Source organism: Epargyreus clarus, unplaced genomic scaffold (genome assembly GCF_041222505.1).
Source record: "Epargyreus clarus isolate Ecla_fem2 unplaced genomic scaffold, WU_Ecla_fem_2.2 ptg000004l, whole genome shotgun sequence".
NCBI lineage: Eukaryota > Metazoa > Arthropoda > Insecta > Lepidoptera > Hesperiidae > Epargyreus > Epargyreus clarus.
The window spans coordinates 116,796-135,351 of NW_027332212.1; the positions used below are offsets into that span (position 1 = coordinate 116,796).

Sequence of the window (18,556 nt, forward strand, 5' to 3'; positions counted from 1 at the left end):
AAATACCTCAAACGCAGTTATGATAAAACAAACGAATTTACCTTCTGAGTCGTAAAATGATGTGGAGTGTTCCTCAATATAAAGCTATAAGACCAACGTCCATATAAAATGAAATTGTTGACACTCGTACATAAACATGTCTCCGTTTATTGCGTCTCTTGCAACATAAAATCTTGTGTTATTGCGTTTCGTAACATAAAATATCGAGGACGCTTCAATACGAAGTTAAGGTGCAATTGCGATTATGGAGAGTTATTGTAGTACTTTTAGAACTTACACTTCTTTAAGGGCGTTAAAGACAAAGATGAGAGTGGTGTAACGCAAATCGTCACGCGACAACGACATAGTCAATGTGATTGGCTGGTAATATAAGTGCACATTTTTAACGCATTGCCTGATCGGCGGTTCGGCAATTTTATCGCGATGGGGTGACTGATTAATATGATTTAAATCCCATTATGTATGCAGTTAATCTCACAAGATAATATTTTTTGTGGAAATTGTAAAAAAACGACAATTTTCGTAATTCGAGTATTTCAGGACTGATGAAAGTTGTCTTGCCAACTGTATTGACGAGTATCTTAGAATTCCTCATGAAAATATATAAATAGAAGTATCGATATTTAGACTATTGCCGAGCGATATATTTCAATACTAAATGTAAATTTCCTCATTTAAAACTACCTTTTTCACAGTAATTCACAAACATTGGCACTTTTTGTTGGAGTTGACGTTGATAGGAAATCCCCAATTAGAGGGGTCCAATTTTCGAAGTAGGCTCGTTAGTGCAGCCAACGCGTCAGTGAGCACGGTTCGGAAACAATAGTGTGATAATGGCACATTTCCAAATAATTAAACAGTGTGGTGGCCTGTGCCCTCTCCTAGTTGGAGGGATCGAAAATATGTTCTTCAATCCGTTACAGTCCCGCTGCTGGGCACAGTTCTCTTAGAATGTGAAAGTGTCAGGGCATAGTCTACCGCGCTTTCTAAGTGCGAATTGGAATAGTTGTTAAGAAAGGTATACCTTTGAGAAGTGTTTTTTTGGAGAACGCGCACGTGCCCTCACGATATCTTCAACCTATAATAACTTCACCATTACAGTAAGTTATATTTGATTTCTAATATGCACATAACATCGGAAAATCCGAGCTGTGACTGGGATACAAACTTCTCACACTAAAATAACGAATAAACTCACTTACTTTGTTGCGAATAACGGTCTACATTTATTCTTATGTCTTAAAAATATTCGAACATAATAAAGCCAAATATAATATTTATGCCAGTTCAGTTCTATGACAAAATTCGATTAGTGTTATTGGGTGCCGTTCAATCATTTACTTTATGACAGCTTTGTAAAAAGGACATCAAGAGAAATGATGGACCGGAGTTTAGGACGAAATAAATCTAAGTGAGTTCCTACAAATTTATAAGTCGATTTTGAAATTCGTAAAACAATATTAATTCAATGTCAGGGTGCTAAATGATGAAGTGTGTTTAACGTGACTATTATCATATTATTAGAAAACATGTAGGCGTTTTTCTTTATTTTAATGGGAGCTTGCAGCTCTAAACTGGAACATGGGATCTCAGTTACTTATAACTCAGTAATATATATTGTATACCTTTTTTTTTTTTTTTGTTTACGAGGGGGAAACCTTCAAAAGGTACCCGGTGCCGTGGGAGCGACACAGGGTTATGTGGGATTTTTACCGCACTAAAACCCCCCCGGTGGCCTTCCTCTACGTTGCCAAGAGGACTCCGGGATCTCCTACGGAACGCAACCGGAGTCCTCTGAACGCGTCGCCCCTTCGGGCTCCACCCAGGTAAGCTCCAGGACTCGCCACACAGTCTGGTGTTTACGACGGTATGGGACCACACACACCGCCGTCCTTCCCGGAGTTGCTTACCGGGCGGCTCGACCTCCCAATCTTGCCACCCGCAACCCCGGAATCCCCCTTTTAGTCGCCTCTTACGACAGGCAGGGGATACCGTAGCCCTATTCTAGTCCCGGGACTACAGGGACAATATATTGTATACCTAATGTTGGTTGGTGCTTATTGTTAATTTGCAATTAATTTATTCCAAATACGTTAAGAGGTCCTGTCCGAGGTCGTCTACCGATGAGGAGTTAAGAGAATCCCGGCGTTCCATGTTATGTTTCCCTTGCCTCATCTTTCCAAACAGGACACAGCAACTAATACATATAAAACGGAAATACGTATTGTTGTTGTACCCGAGTAGAATGCGAAAAGTTTTATTTATTGTTTTAGGGGTAATAAAAAAAGATCTTTCATTAATAACGGAATATATTTTAATAAGTCAAATCATTCGGGAGTAGATGCACATCATCGGTATGGTCGTGAGGTAGCGGGCAGCAGAAGTGATCGAGCGTGACGCGCGCGCCGACGGCCACCAGCGCACTGCACCAGCCGCCCCCCGCGCCCCCCGCGCCCCCCGCGACACCCGGACCCCCCGCGTGCCCCGCACCCCCCGCCGAATACACACGCAGCTTACCGTCTGCAGGGGATGATTTCCATCTGCAGAATTTAGAAAATCCATCAACTGTAGAACAGAACGTGGGGTAGAATTTGCGGTGTAACTCCAGAGGAACTGCCGTTACACTTTTTTTCTTTGATAAGCAGTGTTAATCGCTGCTGTATCCCAATTTGAAAGGTGTGGTAAAGGAGATAAATTTATCCGCGACGTTCCAGTCTCAGTCCTCATGACTGGCAACGCAACCTATACCGATATAGGTGGGATTCTAAATTTATCTGGGGTTGATAACAGATGTTCATGGGTGGCGGTAGCTACTTATCATCAGGTGGATTGCATATTCTTTTCCTATTTACATATTACAAAACAAAAATGTGTCCCAAGCAACGTCGAAATACCATGAGTGTTACCAATAAAACAATTGACTATCTACTTCATTTGCAATACGGTACGTAGTTTGTTAAATAAAGCAACACATAACAGTATTCGTTTTGTCAGATGTCCACGGGCAGCTGTTATCAACCATCAGCATCCACTAAGTGGAAAACATAATTAATTGCTAATTCAATTTTACAAAAAGATGTAAAGTCCGCACAGAAGATAACGGAAAAATTCTACCTTCTTTAACATAAATTTCATGTATGAAAGTGTAACCTGGCAGTGTATTGCACGTAGACTCTAGCGCTGGAGCCAGGTTCGAGAGTGAAGATTGGAGGCCATACTTGGAAATCTTGGCTCCCTTCCAATATCGTTACCAGCTCTACAGTTGCTGTAGCTAAGAACATAATTATGCATAAATGAAAAAATCTCCGCTCTCTCTTGATCTTGGTATTTATGCACTGATCTTTCTGATTTTCAACTTATATTCCCTGGAAACCTCCATCTCATTTTTTCATCAAAACTCTTGGCATACTTGTTGCATGGAAAAATAACTTGGAACCATTTCTGCATTAGCAATAGCAATACTATATTACCCCCACCTACAAACTTCCTCATCCGAGAATCAAATGTTGATAGAAAGTTCTAGGTATTAAGTGGAAAAGAAGTGTAATAAATTTTACGATCCGTTTTATCGGAGAATTTAAAGTTCGATGTTCCGAACTTTATTTTTCTTGGATCCGAAGAAGTCGTTTCGCGAAGGGGAATGATTCTTTGATATATAAATTGATTTAAGATTTTATGTTCTAACTTGAAAACTACTTTTGGCTTACGTACTCCAGTTAAGAAATCTAGCTGGAAATGCCAAACGCAGTTGCTCTAAAGGCAGGTTATCATAAATGTAATGGTTATGATTTATTTATTGAAGATAAAAAAATCAAGACTCCTATCAATTAAATTTATTGCCATCATAGAAGTCATTATCATAAATCCTCATGAATACCTACATACTACAACTTTGAGGGGTAAAACCTGGAACATTCATTTGAACACAGTTACATAAATCTATTGGCGACCGGTGAAATCATATGTGATCATTTTACATCGGGTAGGCAATATATCAGTTGGCTGCTACAATAACAGAAAAAAACTTACGACTTGAATGTGTGACGGTGATGTACATCTTTCTGGTAACACCGTCAGTGACATAGCCAAAGTCGATGCTGGAAGGGTTGGCTTGAAGTATGGGCTGATCCATCTCCAGGATAAGAGGTATGGACTAAAACATTCATTAAAAAACTAGGTTGCGACATTTTATTAAGACCTTTTTTGGCGAGGCGGAAACATTCAATAGATGGTAACGTGGAAACGAAACCGGTTTATGTGGGGTTTTTATCCACTAAAACTCTTTCCCGTAGCCGGTACGTGGAGGACCCCGGGACTTCCAACACACCCGGAAAGCCAAATCGGAGATGGACAAAGAGAATAATTTTATGTATAACAAATATCGTGTATTCGCTAAAGGTAAATAAAGACCGATCTTTCTGCTTCGCTCATCTTCGCTTTGAACTATTTCTTTCTACAGAGCGTAGGCATTTTTGTTACCGGAGGTGGTAAGATTACTTCCGAATTATTTAATTTAAAATCTGTTTTATTAATTACTTATTTAATTTAAAATAGGATAAATGTCTATGCATCTTTTAGCCATACCAATAACATCACATTGTTTTCATCGAAGAACCAAAGAGGGGTCGTAGTGGTTCGCTGCGGCGGGTATGTTTCATTGCTCGCGGGCCACAGCTCGCTCGTCCGTAGAGACAATTCTATACAAAGCTGAAACGGATTGTGTTAATTAAGTTTTAGGTGCAGAAGTTACCAGCTTGTTTTCTTCGGTATTTACGGTTGTTTGGAAACATTTGTGAAATATTGTAATTAGTCACGGCAGTTAAAGCACGTAGTGTGGTAGTCTACAAACATTACTGTAATAGGTTTATGACGATGCCCAAAAGCTTCAATAATTTTAGTAAGACACAGTAACAGGGTGATAAATAAATTTTAAATCCAAATAACCTTTTATTAATAAGATATTTTGTTTTTAATATATTTAATCTGTTTCATTAGATTGGTGTTGCATTTTTGTGCGTCGCTAGCCCTATTATTATAACAAACAATGAGAATGACATCGATAAACTTAAAGCATAACTTAACGATATAAAATTTGCGAACAATGGTTAAGCTTTGATTTATTGAAATTCTATAACATTGTTGCCTTTAGCCGTTGCTTTGTTTCTGAGACGACGGTTTAATTCTTGAACCTTTAACAACTCCAGACAAAGGTTTGCGGTACTTTTGTGTAATTAAATACTTACTTAAGATAAAGCATGAAAGGATATCTATTTTCGTTTATCATTCGAATTTTAAGTCCCGTGTCTTTAAGTTATCGTAATCTGATTAAAAAATATATCGTTACGCATTTTTTCATTGTATCGTTTTAAGTGAACCCTACTAAAGTAACGAGTCACCGAAGGGTAAAACATTTTTTTTAAATAACAAACGTTCCAAATTTGAAACGTTGAATTTGAATAAAAATATATATATAACGTTATTTTATTTCACTTGTATTTAAGATGAGATGCCAGCGCATCGGTTGTTGGCCGTGGGTTTCGTCGGGATGGTAGTAGAGATATGCCAGAACAAATTGGAGTTGTTTTATTAAGTATGTCGATAATATATAACACTTACCTCAACAGAGGTCCTCGGGGGCAGGTGGAGTGTGGTGACGTCATCTCGGTGGCGGGGCCCGAAGCCGCAGCCGGCGCTGCAGCCGCCGCGCGCCACCACGCGCCACGGCGGCTCCGTCGCCGGGGACGTCGTCAGGTGGCCAGTGCCCACGTTCTGCACTTTGAACGATTTGCGAACCCTGCAACAAAATTACATTTTTAAACAAGTAACAATTAAAGTATTTTAAAGGTGGTAGAACCCTTTGTGGTTCGACTCCGGCGGCACCACCATCACACCTATTTCTACCTAATAACAGCAGTGTTAGGCGCTGCTGTGTTCCGGTTTGAAGGGTGTGGTAAGGGAGATAGACTTTTCCGAGGCGTTCCAGCTTAGTCCTCAGGGGTAGCGGCGCATCTGTGGCCGACCTCAGGTAGGAATATCTAATCCTATCTGGGGTTGATTACAGATGTCCATGGGCGGCAGTAGCCACTTACCATCAGGTGGACTGCATGCTCGTCTGCTACTCTCATATTATAAAAAAAAAAAAAAAAAACGGGCATGCATTTCATACGATGGTATGTGATTATGAAGATTTGTAATCAAGACAGATAAAGATTCCTAACAAAATTTGGCCACAGATATATTGCTACTCCTAATTCTTAGTTAGAACGCCTCGAATAAGTATGCCTCCCTTACCCATATCCTTCAAACCGGAACACAACAGCGCTAACCACTGCTGTTATTAGGCAAATATATCTTTGTATAATGGTGCGGTGCTTCCGAAGTCGAACCATAAAAGGTTTTACCGCCTTAAAGAGAGTGATGGGCAAATCACGAAACGATATCTTTATTTATAACTGATCAAAGCCCTTGATCCTTACATTCGTTATCAGCTTTAGGAATAATAAATTAAAATTTAACTCGAAAGCGCCGCCAAAGTTTGCACCAACTTGAAAATTAATTTTCTTTTCGATAATAAGTTGTTTAATAGGTTTTTAATATCGGAAAATCTCTATCAAAGTTTTTAAGATGGCGTCCTTTAGTAAATGAGGTCGGTGAAATGTTTTTTTTAATCTTCTTTAATAAATTAATAATTCAGCAATAAAATACCTGAATACGCAGTAAAATAGATGAATATAAATCTGAGATTATGGGTTATTTTTTTTATTTTTGTGTAGTAGCCCTATAGTACAATCTCATAGTCGGTCGAAATTTTTCAAGGTTTAGTTCAGTTTGCGCCTGACCAGTTTGGCTGACCACCTGCATGCATGAAGCACAAGATCAGTCTAAGTGGCAAAAAGATCTAATGAATAAAGGGATAATAACTCCCATAGGACCATCCTAATAACAGTATGATCTAAGAAAGGATCTTTTATTTAAAATAACGGACTAACATTTCAATTATATTTATTTATGTATATACTTTATCCTATATTATAGGATAAACTAAATCATACATGAAATTCAATCATATAAGTAGGTCAAAGTGCCTAGTAGATTGTAAGCAGATTATGTAATGACGTAGTATGGTATGTTATGAAATATATTGTTAAGCTCATGTTATGCTACTGCAACAGTGTTATTATGTATGCAAATCTATTAGATACGCGAGTTGCTAAACGAGTAATAACATGAACAGAAACAGAATAATATATGTATATACATTTGAATAAAGATAGATTAACATCTGCTCAGATAACGGATGGATATGGAAAGATAATGCATCCTGTGAAGTGACTAGTTAGGCTTCCGGATCACTGACTTTTCCGGAAAAACTGAGTTCGATTTCTTGGCATATTGGCTCTTAGAGGACGTACCCTGTTTCACAGAGGTGCGTGATGTAGATACGCATATTGCCTCTTTGCTGTCCAACTATGCTGAAGAGTACCAAGTGATGGTCAACGCTAAATTTAAAATTAGTTCGTTAATGTTTCATACCGCATGACGCCATCTAGCGGCAAGTCCAGCGCGCACAGCGACACTCTCAGCTCGGGGCACGACAGCTGCAGCGCGGGGCAGCGGTCCACCGCGCGCAGCCACACGTGTTGCGGCGCTGTAGTCACTCGGTACCAATTGTTACTGCAAACAAACGACACTAAGTGTCAATGTTGAAAGTTAAACTCTTCGGTCGACTGTGACAAGGGTTGAAACTAAAGTTCCAATTAATGTCTGGCACAAGTTATCTTTCATAATACGTAAGGTTTCATAGTACGCCGTTGTTGGTGATGGATGGATGGATGGATGGTCAAATATGGATTAATAGATCTCGTACTTTCTTTAAGAATATTATGAAAAACTCTTTTTCTGATGAAGTGAGCAAGAATTAATTTAAAATTAAAAGCTGAAGCGAACTTGATATCAATCATTCAGATGGAAGAGTACGATTCATAACACTAAGCTTAACGGTTTATTAACGCTTTTTAGACTTATTGTACTTTTTTACCTAACCTACGCAACTCGATTTTGTAAAAACACATCAATAACAAAAATGGCGTCGATAAGAAAATGAAAGTTCTGAATATCTATACCTACTTTAAAATGAGTATAACGAAACTATGGTTACTGATTCTATTTTCAATGCGAAAACATATTTTTACCGAGCAAATAACAACTAGAACAGCGACACTGTACAAACTTATAATAAATCTGAAAACTTTTTGAATCTGTCACGAACACTGTACAGATAAAACATACAAATTCAAAAGATTTTCAAGATGAACGTGTGAGAAATGGAAGCAGTGTGAAATCTATTCAAAGTATTAAAGTAGAAAACATATTAAGGACTTTATACATACTACCTTTAAAAAATCACATGTATATAAAAATGTATTCATATATAAAGTGTGGTAAAGGAGACATACTTTTCAGAGGCGTTCCAGCTTAGTCCTCAGGGGTAGCGGCGCATCTGTGGCCGAACTCAGCTAGGAATATCTAATCCCATCTGGGGTTGATTACAGATGTCCATGGGCGGTAGTAGCTACTTACCATCAGGTGGACTGCATGCTCGTCTGCTACTGCTATACTATACAATAAATAAATATTACACTTTCACAAGATTAGACCTCAAATTTACAATAAATCTGTGGCCAACATTACGTTGGAATTAAATATTATCTGATTACAGTGTTCGTAAACATACTGCACGCTCGTTTGCTACGAAAATAATAAAAGAGTACCAACCCCGACTTTTGAACTGGCGCCGTGCGCAGCAGCAGCACGCAGGAAGGCACCGGATCCCAAGTGGGTAATAAACGAATTTTCCAGACAACGTTTGATAATTTAGGAACTATCGTGGACTCTGGTTCCACCTGAGGATTAAATAAAATATTTTACTTACAACGTAATGATTATGAAAGTAAAAATAATAGTAATTCGCAATTACTTCACTAAACTATAAAACTATATTATTCCACAAATGTACTGAATAAAAGTATGAATATATAAACATATATTATATTATTTGTGAAGATTGACAACTTATAAGTACCGTTTAATTAAAAATAACAATTAATTTTAATTTAATTTACATAAGCAGGAACTGATGAACATAGTATAAAATTTAAACTTTTAATTAAATTTACGCTGCTGCAGGAAAATAGGATTAAAATACTATTAGCGAGAAATAGAGCAGAATGAAACGGAACGAACTTAGTGAAACCATTCAATTTGACCTACTCGTACCTAGTCACCGTGATTATTACTTATACTATTATGTTTTAATATTGAAACATTTTTATAACTGAGGACCATCAAAGTTTTCATTTAAACTCCAACAAAAATAAACTCTAAAAAAGTATATATATAAGATACCTACGGAAAAAGCGTATGTAACATGATTATTATTAAGGATCGTTTCATATTAAAAAAACACATGAACATTGTTTTTAGATTTGCGATACAAAAAGGTAAACAATAGATTTAAACTTTAGATCCCACTTTACGATCTTGGTGTAAATTTTGTCTCACGCCAGATATTTAGAATACTAATACGTAGTAGGCTTCATAAGTTAGATACATATTCCATAACTTCATTTCATAAATGTCATGGAAACCAAAATTCATGTACTTAAAACATTATGGTCTCATACTGTAAATGAGGTTTACTAATCTGTACTTTAAAGTCAGTATGGGACGGGCTAATGATTATAGTCTAAACTTTCTCATTCTGGGAGTAGACCCTAGCCCGATAGTGGAACACCCTCGGTTTAATGATGATGTATAAGTACATAATATTACCTGATAGACGTCATAGTTCTGTGGTCCATAGTCGGCTGTAAGAAATAGTTCAACGGCCGTGTCCATTTCCCTGACTTCTGACGATCTCGTGCACTCTTCAGAAACACTTTCAGCTGATTTGGAAAAATATTAATTTTAGTATTTCCATTTAAAAGAAAAAAATGCGCGCATTTCAAGGACATTAGATATTTGTTGCTCTTTTATAAGCGCACATACTGTTACAGTGAGTAAGTGGGCTTCAAGCTTATTACTGTGGTACGCTTACGTAGCGAATACTGTTAAATGAATTAAAATATATGCAATACTTATACTTATTACTTAACAATAGACTTTTATTACGTTACATACACACTATTCACAATAATGTATTATTATATTATCGTGGGGTACGTAGCTTAAAACAGAACCATTCCTCTTTGTGTAGATGTAGTAGTAATGAGGAAGTAAATGAGGGATTGAATTTAGAAGATGAACCATCTTTCTGCGAAGTTGTTCAACTGGTGAGATCATCAACACGTGAAGGAATATTTTCTTTACACACGTATTTTCAGTTGTAGTATTTTAAGAGATGTTGGAACAATTACTGTACTTACATTTAAGAGATTCACAACACGGGCACGTCCGCGGCGGCACATCGTAGAACCGCATGTACAGTCTAAAGGGAAGTTCATCCTGTGGATGGCCTGGGAATAAAGTTAACAGTTTGTAATTTTTCAATGATCAGCTGTGAACCTTTTTTGTCCCAGTGCTGGGTCTTTGACAATGACTAGGGAAAAACCTCGAAAGCAATCTATTATGGCACACTAATACACAGTTTTGGCTAAGAATACAATATTAAGTACTGAAATTGAGTTCATCTAAATATTTGTTCAAAATCACAAAGTAACTCAATTGCACATTAAAAGTTAAACTACGATAAGTTCTAATGTCTTTTAAAAGTAGTAGGTAATATAACTTGGCTAAGCAAAAGTTCCAGGTAATATAATATTTTCGGAGCGGAACTTTCGCAAAACTTTCACGAAAATTTTGTTGAATGAAACTAAGTGATGCGGGATATTTCCTCTACTGTAATAATATCCATGTCAAAAGCAGTCAGAAATTGTGTTCAGAGAACTAACTTTTACGTTTTGATACACAAATAACTTTTTTATTAGATTTAGCCGAAAACTTGATACTTTTTCCCAACACTTAAGTTAAGAATTTGTATGATAATGAAAAATTGGTTAGTTTTAGTACATTATAAGCATTAATATGAGATATGCATTTATATCATCAAAATAGAATTTCACAATTCATTATAAGTACAAGAAGTATGAATTTACTTAATACACATTAGAATACGAATTAAAAATAATAAAATATACGACATTAATCTCGAAAACTAAAAGTAAAGTCAAGGTCAAATATTTATTCACAATATTGAATTCAAAGCAGAAAATGTGCCGAATAGAACAAGCAATATTGATAGAAAACAATTTTTGTTATATGCTCCTTATCGGTTGCTAAGCAACGATTGTTGGTAAGCATTCTTCTTCCAATTTGGCTGGGGTTATAGTTCACGTACGCGTCTCTGTCCTTAAGGAGAACGTAGAAGTTCAAACCACCCTATAATGTCCCATTAATGGTCATAGGTGAAATGCTAATACTGTCACATATGAAACAGGTAATGGTCGGTCTAATGGTATGAAAACCGTCACACATGAAAATGTCTATAATAAAAATAATTCATGTCGGTATTCATATCGATATAAAATACTTTTTAAAGCATTAATAATTAAACAATTAGTTATAATAGTCTTATGTTAAAATGTAACCCAGTTATGAACGAAAAAAGTATATTTAAAATGCTAACCATGTTCTTGAATGACAAAAGCTTGGACTGAAAGGTCGGCTCGAGATGTGTTGGTGACGCTTAGAATGCGATCCGGGTCTGTTGGCGACATCCTGAGAAATACTAAAAACTATAGGAAATAATAATGTTATTATGTTTATAAAAGATTATGGCTGTGCTTAAGAGCTTGTCAGATTGGAAATATGTATTTTTAAAACTTTGAATAAAATCACCTAAGCGAGTGAATAAAACAACCATCTTTTTTTCGAGGGGGAAATCTTCAAAATGTACCCGACGACGTGGGAGCGACGTCGGCACTAAAAGTCCCCCGGTGGCCGTCCTCAGGGCTTGTTGGAAAACTCCGGGATATCCGGGGGAACACAACTGGAGTCCTCCAAGCGCGATGCCCCGATCGGGCTCAGCCCTGGGGGATTGTTCGCTTCTCCCACAACATCTGGTGATTACGACAGTATGCGACCACACATAACGCCGTTCTTCCCGGGGTCGCTTACTGGACGTTTCGAGCTCCTACTTTTTTTTATAATATAAGGGTAGCAGACGCGCATGCAGTCCACCTGATGGTAAGTGGCTACTGCCGCCCATGGACATCTGCAATCAACCCCTGATAGGATTAGATATTCCTACCTGAGGTCGGCCACAGATGCGCCGCTACCCCTGAGGACTAAGCTGGAACGCCTCGGAAAAGTCTGTCTCCCTTACCACACCCTTCAAACCGGAACACAGCAGCGCCTAACACTGCTGTTATTAGGTAGAAATAGGTGTGGCGGTGGTGCCGCCGGAGTCGAACCACAAAGGGTTCTACCACCTTCACCTACTCTTGCCGCCCGCAACCCCGGAAGCCCCTTTTATGTCGCCTCTTACGACAGGCAGGGGATACCCGGCCTGTCGTATGCTAGTCCCGGAACTACAGAAAAAAACAACCATCTATAAGTTACAATTTTATCAGAATTTGGAAGGTAATGTTTTTTGAAAATATATTTATATCTCATTCTTTGGCACTCTACACTTAAAATAGCTTAGCGAATTATGAGGTAATTATGACATAATTATGAGGATTAATCTAAATTGTGAGAGTGACGCAGGATTTAATTTGTTCAAGTGTTTGTTGATCCAAAACTTTCGAAAAATCCTAGCCTATCGTAAGTCTTACCATAGCACTGGTGAGTTATGTTCAAACGTAGGGTTTATTGCGAACAATAGCGGAGGTCCCACAGCTTCCACCCATAAGTCCAGAATTATTGGTTCCAACTTGTCTATCTGTGAAAAAAAATCATTTCTTTTTCAAACTATTACGTATCTATACATATAAATAAAATTGGAGTGTCTGTTTTTAATATTGAAATAACCGCTTTTTACTACATGCATATGAATATACTCGTACATACGGTACATACACCAAAATAACATTTTTTATAATTTTTGTCTGTCTGTCTGTTTGTTCTGGCTAATCTCTGAAATGGCTGAACCTATTTTGACGGGAGTTTTATTGGCAGGTAGCTGATGTGATAAGGAGTAACTTGGGCTACTTATATTTTAGAACTAGCTGTGCCCCGCGGTTTTCTTTTTAAAGCGGGTGAAACCGCGGGGCACAGGTAATCTTACATAACATTTGAAATTATTTACAGAGATTGATAATAAATATGTTTTGCAAATGGCATAATCTTGGATCCATTACTCTTTATTAGCTGGGAAGGCTTATTCGCTCAGAAAGGAAAGGAGTTCAGGTGAAATCCACCACCCCTGTCGAATATTGGCTGAATATATTTTACACACATGTAATACACAAGTAGGTAACTTAAAAGTCAAGATATTTCACTTAGTACGAATGTTACAATGACTAAGTATTGATAATCGTCAATAATTATATGTGTCGCGTGGAAATAATTTTAGGATTAATGGAAAGAGAATATAGGGTGAAATACATAGGGTGTCTAGTCAGTAGTGTTTGACAGTGACCCCATATTCTAAATCATTGAAAACACCGCTGACACTGTGTGTATAGACCAACAAAGATTAAAGAATTTCTGTCAAAATTACAACCGGATAAAGAGACCAAATCTCGAAAAAAAATTCAGGAAATAGTAATAACAACAATATGTAAATCTCATATAATCAATCACCTTCATAATGACTTCTCTTGATGAGATACGATTAAGTATTTGTAACAGAGACAACCCTGCAGATACTTTTCTCTCGCGAGTGAAGTAATTAATTCGAGATGTGTCGCAAGTTCGCCAACTTGTTAAAGTTGTTAGCGAGATCGCGGCGCAAGCGGGCCGGTGCCAATTTATTTGTGTTTCTATTTGTTTTCAGCTAATACGTTTTGATAGGAATTTGGTGAATATGTTTGCGTAGTTAAATTTTCATGACATATAACAAGTCTCCCATACATATTCCATAAATACAAGTGTTTTTGTAATATAGAAGTAGCAAACAATCGTGCAGTCCATGTGATGGTAAGTGCCCACTGCCACCCGTAGACATATTACAATTCCAAATAAGATAGAGTAGCCACGGATGCGTTGCTACCATCAGGACTTAGTTGCAACGCCTTGTATAACTATGTCTCCTTTACGTTAAAATCAAAATACAGCAGCGCTTATCACTTTTGTTATGAGTCATGAGTCATCATGAAGTAGATGTAGCGGTGGTGACGTCTGAGTGGAACCTCGGAACCTTTGAGTTCTTCACCCGTCAATATTTAAGCAATCGAGCTAGGTTTGCACTCTTACGCTTTTGCATTAGGTATCAAATTTAGTAAATATGAAAGTTTTAATTACGTTTATTTGTGTATGAAATAACTTTTACACAAAGTTATATTGCATGTACGTACGTTACAGATTTGAATCGAATCGCACACTGCATCAACGAAATCGCCGTTTACCATCATTTTGATATGTATGAGCTCAAATGTAAGCAAATCACGTTTGAAAAGTACGCTGGCTGCGACGTGTTCAAATCTATGTTCAAGTCTTCAAATCTTTGCATATCTATCAGCCGAAGTTTCTGCCTAACGTTCCAACTTATTCAGAGGCAGAACACATGTAGGATTATCTTTCGGTACGAATATTAATGTAGGCGACAAATGTGCATCACCAGCAGTGACCATTTAAATCAGATAACATAAAAGTAGTGATGTAAGTTCTAAATTTCGACGCACGAGGTGCCGGTTTAGAATTCCAGGGATGTTTGATTTTATTAGGTAGGTATTTTTTTAAAAAATATTTATCAGTTGCGTGGAAGAAACCACCTTAAAGAAACTTACATATATATCTTAATAATTCTTCACTGTGCTTGTATGCGGCTGACTTAACTGTTTGGCGCGTGTGGAGAGTCACTGAGCTAAATCTATGTCATTCTACGAGGTGATTTAAGACCAGCAACACGATAGCAATTTATTGATAATTATAGTGGGTAGGGCTATTATATTATTAAATTATATAGAAATAATACATAAAAGAAATCGATTTATATAGCAATGTCCACATTTTCTAAATGTTTTCTAAAGGTGGTTCTTCTAAATTATTTTAAGAAGTCAAAATCTATTTACAAGACTGAAAATAGATTTAAGTTCTATAAGATTTGTAAAAAAAACACGCCGAAAAACTTCTTGGTCCTAATCAAACGGATCAAAAAGGCTAATAACGGGAACCCAAAAGTTTTATGGCGTATTATGTGAATAAGGCCCTTATGCACGGGGTTGGACCGTCCGTCTCTAACACGTGTATGTTGCAGGGAGAACAACATTAGTCACATGTCGAAATTTCTAATTCAGAAAAAAACGTAACGCCTTAGTAACTTACTTTCAAAATATTAATAGAATTTAAGGAATATATACTATTGCAATTCAATTGCAAAAAAATAGATTTGAAATGACTGCTTATTGAGGACCATAGAGTGATTAGTTTTATCGAAGAAATGGATTGGATCATATTATTTTACGTTACGCCTTTCAGCTTTAAAGTGTCTAGCATTGATGCCTACTTTGTATATAATTGGTATATAATTTTTGTATAATATTGGTCGAACAATCTTATTTTTAAGAGAATCAACGTATTTTCTTTCGGCTTTTCGGATCCGTGCTCGAAAAATAAACCTTTACAAAAACACCTAGACTCAGAATAAATAATACTATTCATAATTTATACGTTTGTCTAGCCAAGGATCTACTCCGATCACATCTGCATAGTAGACTACAATCTCGTAGGTAGTAGACTACAATGGAATGCCAGATGTGGCTAGGCTAGAGGCTATATTATTCATAATTTTGTTCTACTAATATATTTACATTTAAATCTTTCAGGTTTATAATAAATCAGGTGTAACAGTATTCCCGCAACACACGCGCCTACTATGTCTAACCGAATTGGGTATGAGACACTTACGCGAATTATGTAAATTTGGACCCCTCGGGCCTCTCTTCTTTATTATATTCCAAAATAAATTGAAACGGCCCGAGCCCGGCTTGCTTTTGTAAATAAAATGTTATGTTAAAGGAATTTGTTCAGAAATTCTGCCAGATTCCCAAAATATGTAACATAATTAGTTATTAACCACAAATATTTCAGTTATTAACCGCAGCGATTTCAGTAAAAAAAATTCACAATTAGAAATTATTGATTTAAGAAAAAATAGTCATCAAAAACTAACGGTAATTTAAGTAAAGAATATATTTAATAGCGCAACGATACAAATAATTACGAATATATGAGAATAATTGAAACCGCTGTAATTGACAATCTCGTAGGTTATTATTATTTCACAGAAACCGGCAAATGAACAATTAATAGACACAGTAGAGCAAATAGATGAAGCCGGGGTAGATATTCATTCATGTGTAGATCGATTTTTACTGAGTAAGCCATACTAATTTTAATGAGTAATTTCAAAGCCATTTAGGTTATGAAAAAAATAATTATTAATTATTATAACAAATTAAAATACATTTGTAAGAGAATCATCTATTCTGAATTATCTCTCATACGATGTGATATGAGGTTAAGGCAAGTAGGTATATGTATTCAAATACATACTGCAGAAATATTCTGTACCTCGTCCTTTTTCAAAATCGGTTAAAAGTGATCGGTCACCGCAAGTGGGACTGCACGACCGCAAGCTGTTTATTCCGGGGGAAATTTATAATTGACATCGCTAACGAGATTTTGCGCCCGGCCTGCCTACATTTTTTATATTTTTAGAAAAGCCTCTCGGTATTTTCGACCCGAACATAACTAAGTCACTCCGTCTAACGCTCTGTTATGTATGGTTGAGGTTTCATAATTTATTGAGTTTCCATAATTAGCCCTTAGAGACAGACAAAGACAAAAGCAACAAATTAGACAACTAATTACGTTGTAAATATCAAAATGTTTCTCTTATGTGAAATTAAAACCACTATTTACCAACGAATTCGTAACGAGCATTTAACGGAACCAAATTTACCGTCAGCGACGAGGCAATACGTCAAAACGGTCCTCGCCTCGTCCGAAACACGTCGAACTGGCTATCAGAAACTCATTAGGGCATGAGTAGCCAATCGGTGACCGTTGCGAGGGAATGGGGTCGGAAAAACAGTCGGTGCGATAGAATTAAATTCGTGATAACTTAACGTAACTACCTACGATTTGTGGTACAAAATGTTTCAAATAAATATATTTATATTCGATTCCAATCATTACCCCGTAGGAATACACCATTGGGTATAAGTCGATTGTCCCTGTAGCACCGGGACCAGAATAGGACTACGGTATCCCCTGCCTGTCGTAAGAGGCGACTAAAAAGGGCTTCCGGGGTTGCGGGCGGCAAGAGTGGGAGCTCAAACCGTCCAGCAAGCGACCCCGGGAAGAACAGCGGTTTGTGTGATCGCATATCGCTGTGATAACCAGGGGATGTGAGAGGAGCGTAAATTGCTCCCCCCAGGGCAGAGCCCGATAGAAGGGCATCGCGTTAGGAGGACTCCGGTTGTGTTCCGTTGGAGATCCCGGAGTTCTCCACCACACGCTGAGGACGGTCACCGGGGGGGTTTTAGTGCGGTAAAAATCCCACATGACCCGGCGTCACTCCCATGGCGTCGGGTACCTTTTGAAGGTTTCCCCCTCGTCAACAAAAAAAAGAAGTCGATACGGCACACAATTAACATTATTTTATGGAAGAGAAACAGAACAGAAGCATACAGTTTATTCAACCATCCTTAGACAACAATTAAAGAAAATAAAGTAAAATATATAAAAGAAAACTGAAATTTTAATGTCTTTAAAAATGTAAGTAAGTATTCCTGTTATGCGACCGAATTACATTTGGAGGTGACATGTACTTTACTATACAACGTTTGTAGTTTTATTTAATTTTACCTTACCCTATTTAATTTACGCATGAGATTCCACGCATAAATATTTTAATAGAAGCGTTCCGACACAGGATTAAGTAGTTACAATGTATGTGCCTAAATTCAGTTTTCGCACCCACTTTGTATTCAGGGGTTGTAGATTTGAATTCCCGGGGAAATAGAGTGTACGGAAATGCGAAAGTTACACGGGCTTGTTTAAACACCGCGAATGTGGTTGAACAGGTGTGGATTGTGAAACATAAACAATACTATTTAGTGAAATTCGGAATTATAATGATGTAAGAGGTATTATATGAAATAATAAATTTTGTATCAGATTATACGTGTTTTTGACTTAATCACTTAGTAGTTGTTGAACTATAGTCTGATTCATAATTAGGTGTCCAAAATGTAAACAAAGAAATGTCACTGTCAAAATTAACAACAAACAAAAACTTTAACAAACTCAACAAAAAACGAAAATCTAACAAATATACACAACATAACAAACGCGTTATGTAAACGAGAAAACATTAGAGTTTGATCAC

General features: G+C 37.1%; 1 protein-coding gene across 1 annotated transcript in view; it reads right to left on the reverse strand.

Moving 5' to 3' along the window:
• The window catches only part of LOC140757069 (uncharacterized), a 158,281-nt gene that overhangs the window by 81,644 nt on the left and 58,081 nt on the right, over window positions 1–18,556 (reverse strand). Inside the window, exons 24-34 of the mRNA XM_073092609.1 lie at window positions 12,834–12,940; window positions 11,684–11,775; window positions 10,425–10,514; window positions 9,832–9,944; window positions 8,776–8,903; window positions 7,534–7,674; window positions 5,617–5,794; window positions 4,585–4,707; window positions 4,030–4,153; window positions 3,151–3,271; window positions 2,348–2,540 (exon numbers count right to left, since the gene is read on the reverse strand). Of these exons, the coding sequence (XP_072948710.1) occupies window positions 2,348–2,540; window positions 3,151–3,271; window positions 4,030–4,153; window positions 4,585–4,707; window positions 5,617–5,794; window positions 7,534–7,674; window positions 8,776–8,903; window positions 9,832–9,944; window positions 10,425–10,514; window positions 11,684–11,775; window positions 12,834–12,940 (1,410 nt within the window). The remainder of the gene's footprint in view (window positions 1–2,347; window positions 2,541–3,150; window positions 3,272–4,029; window positions 4,154–4,584; window positions 4,708–5,616; window positions 5,795–7,533; window positions 7,675–8,775; window positions 8,904–9,831; window positions 9,945–10,424; window positions 10,515–11,683; window positions 11,776–12,833; window positions 12,941–18,556) is intronic.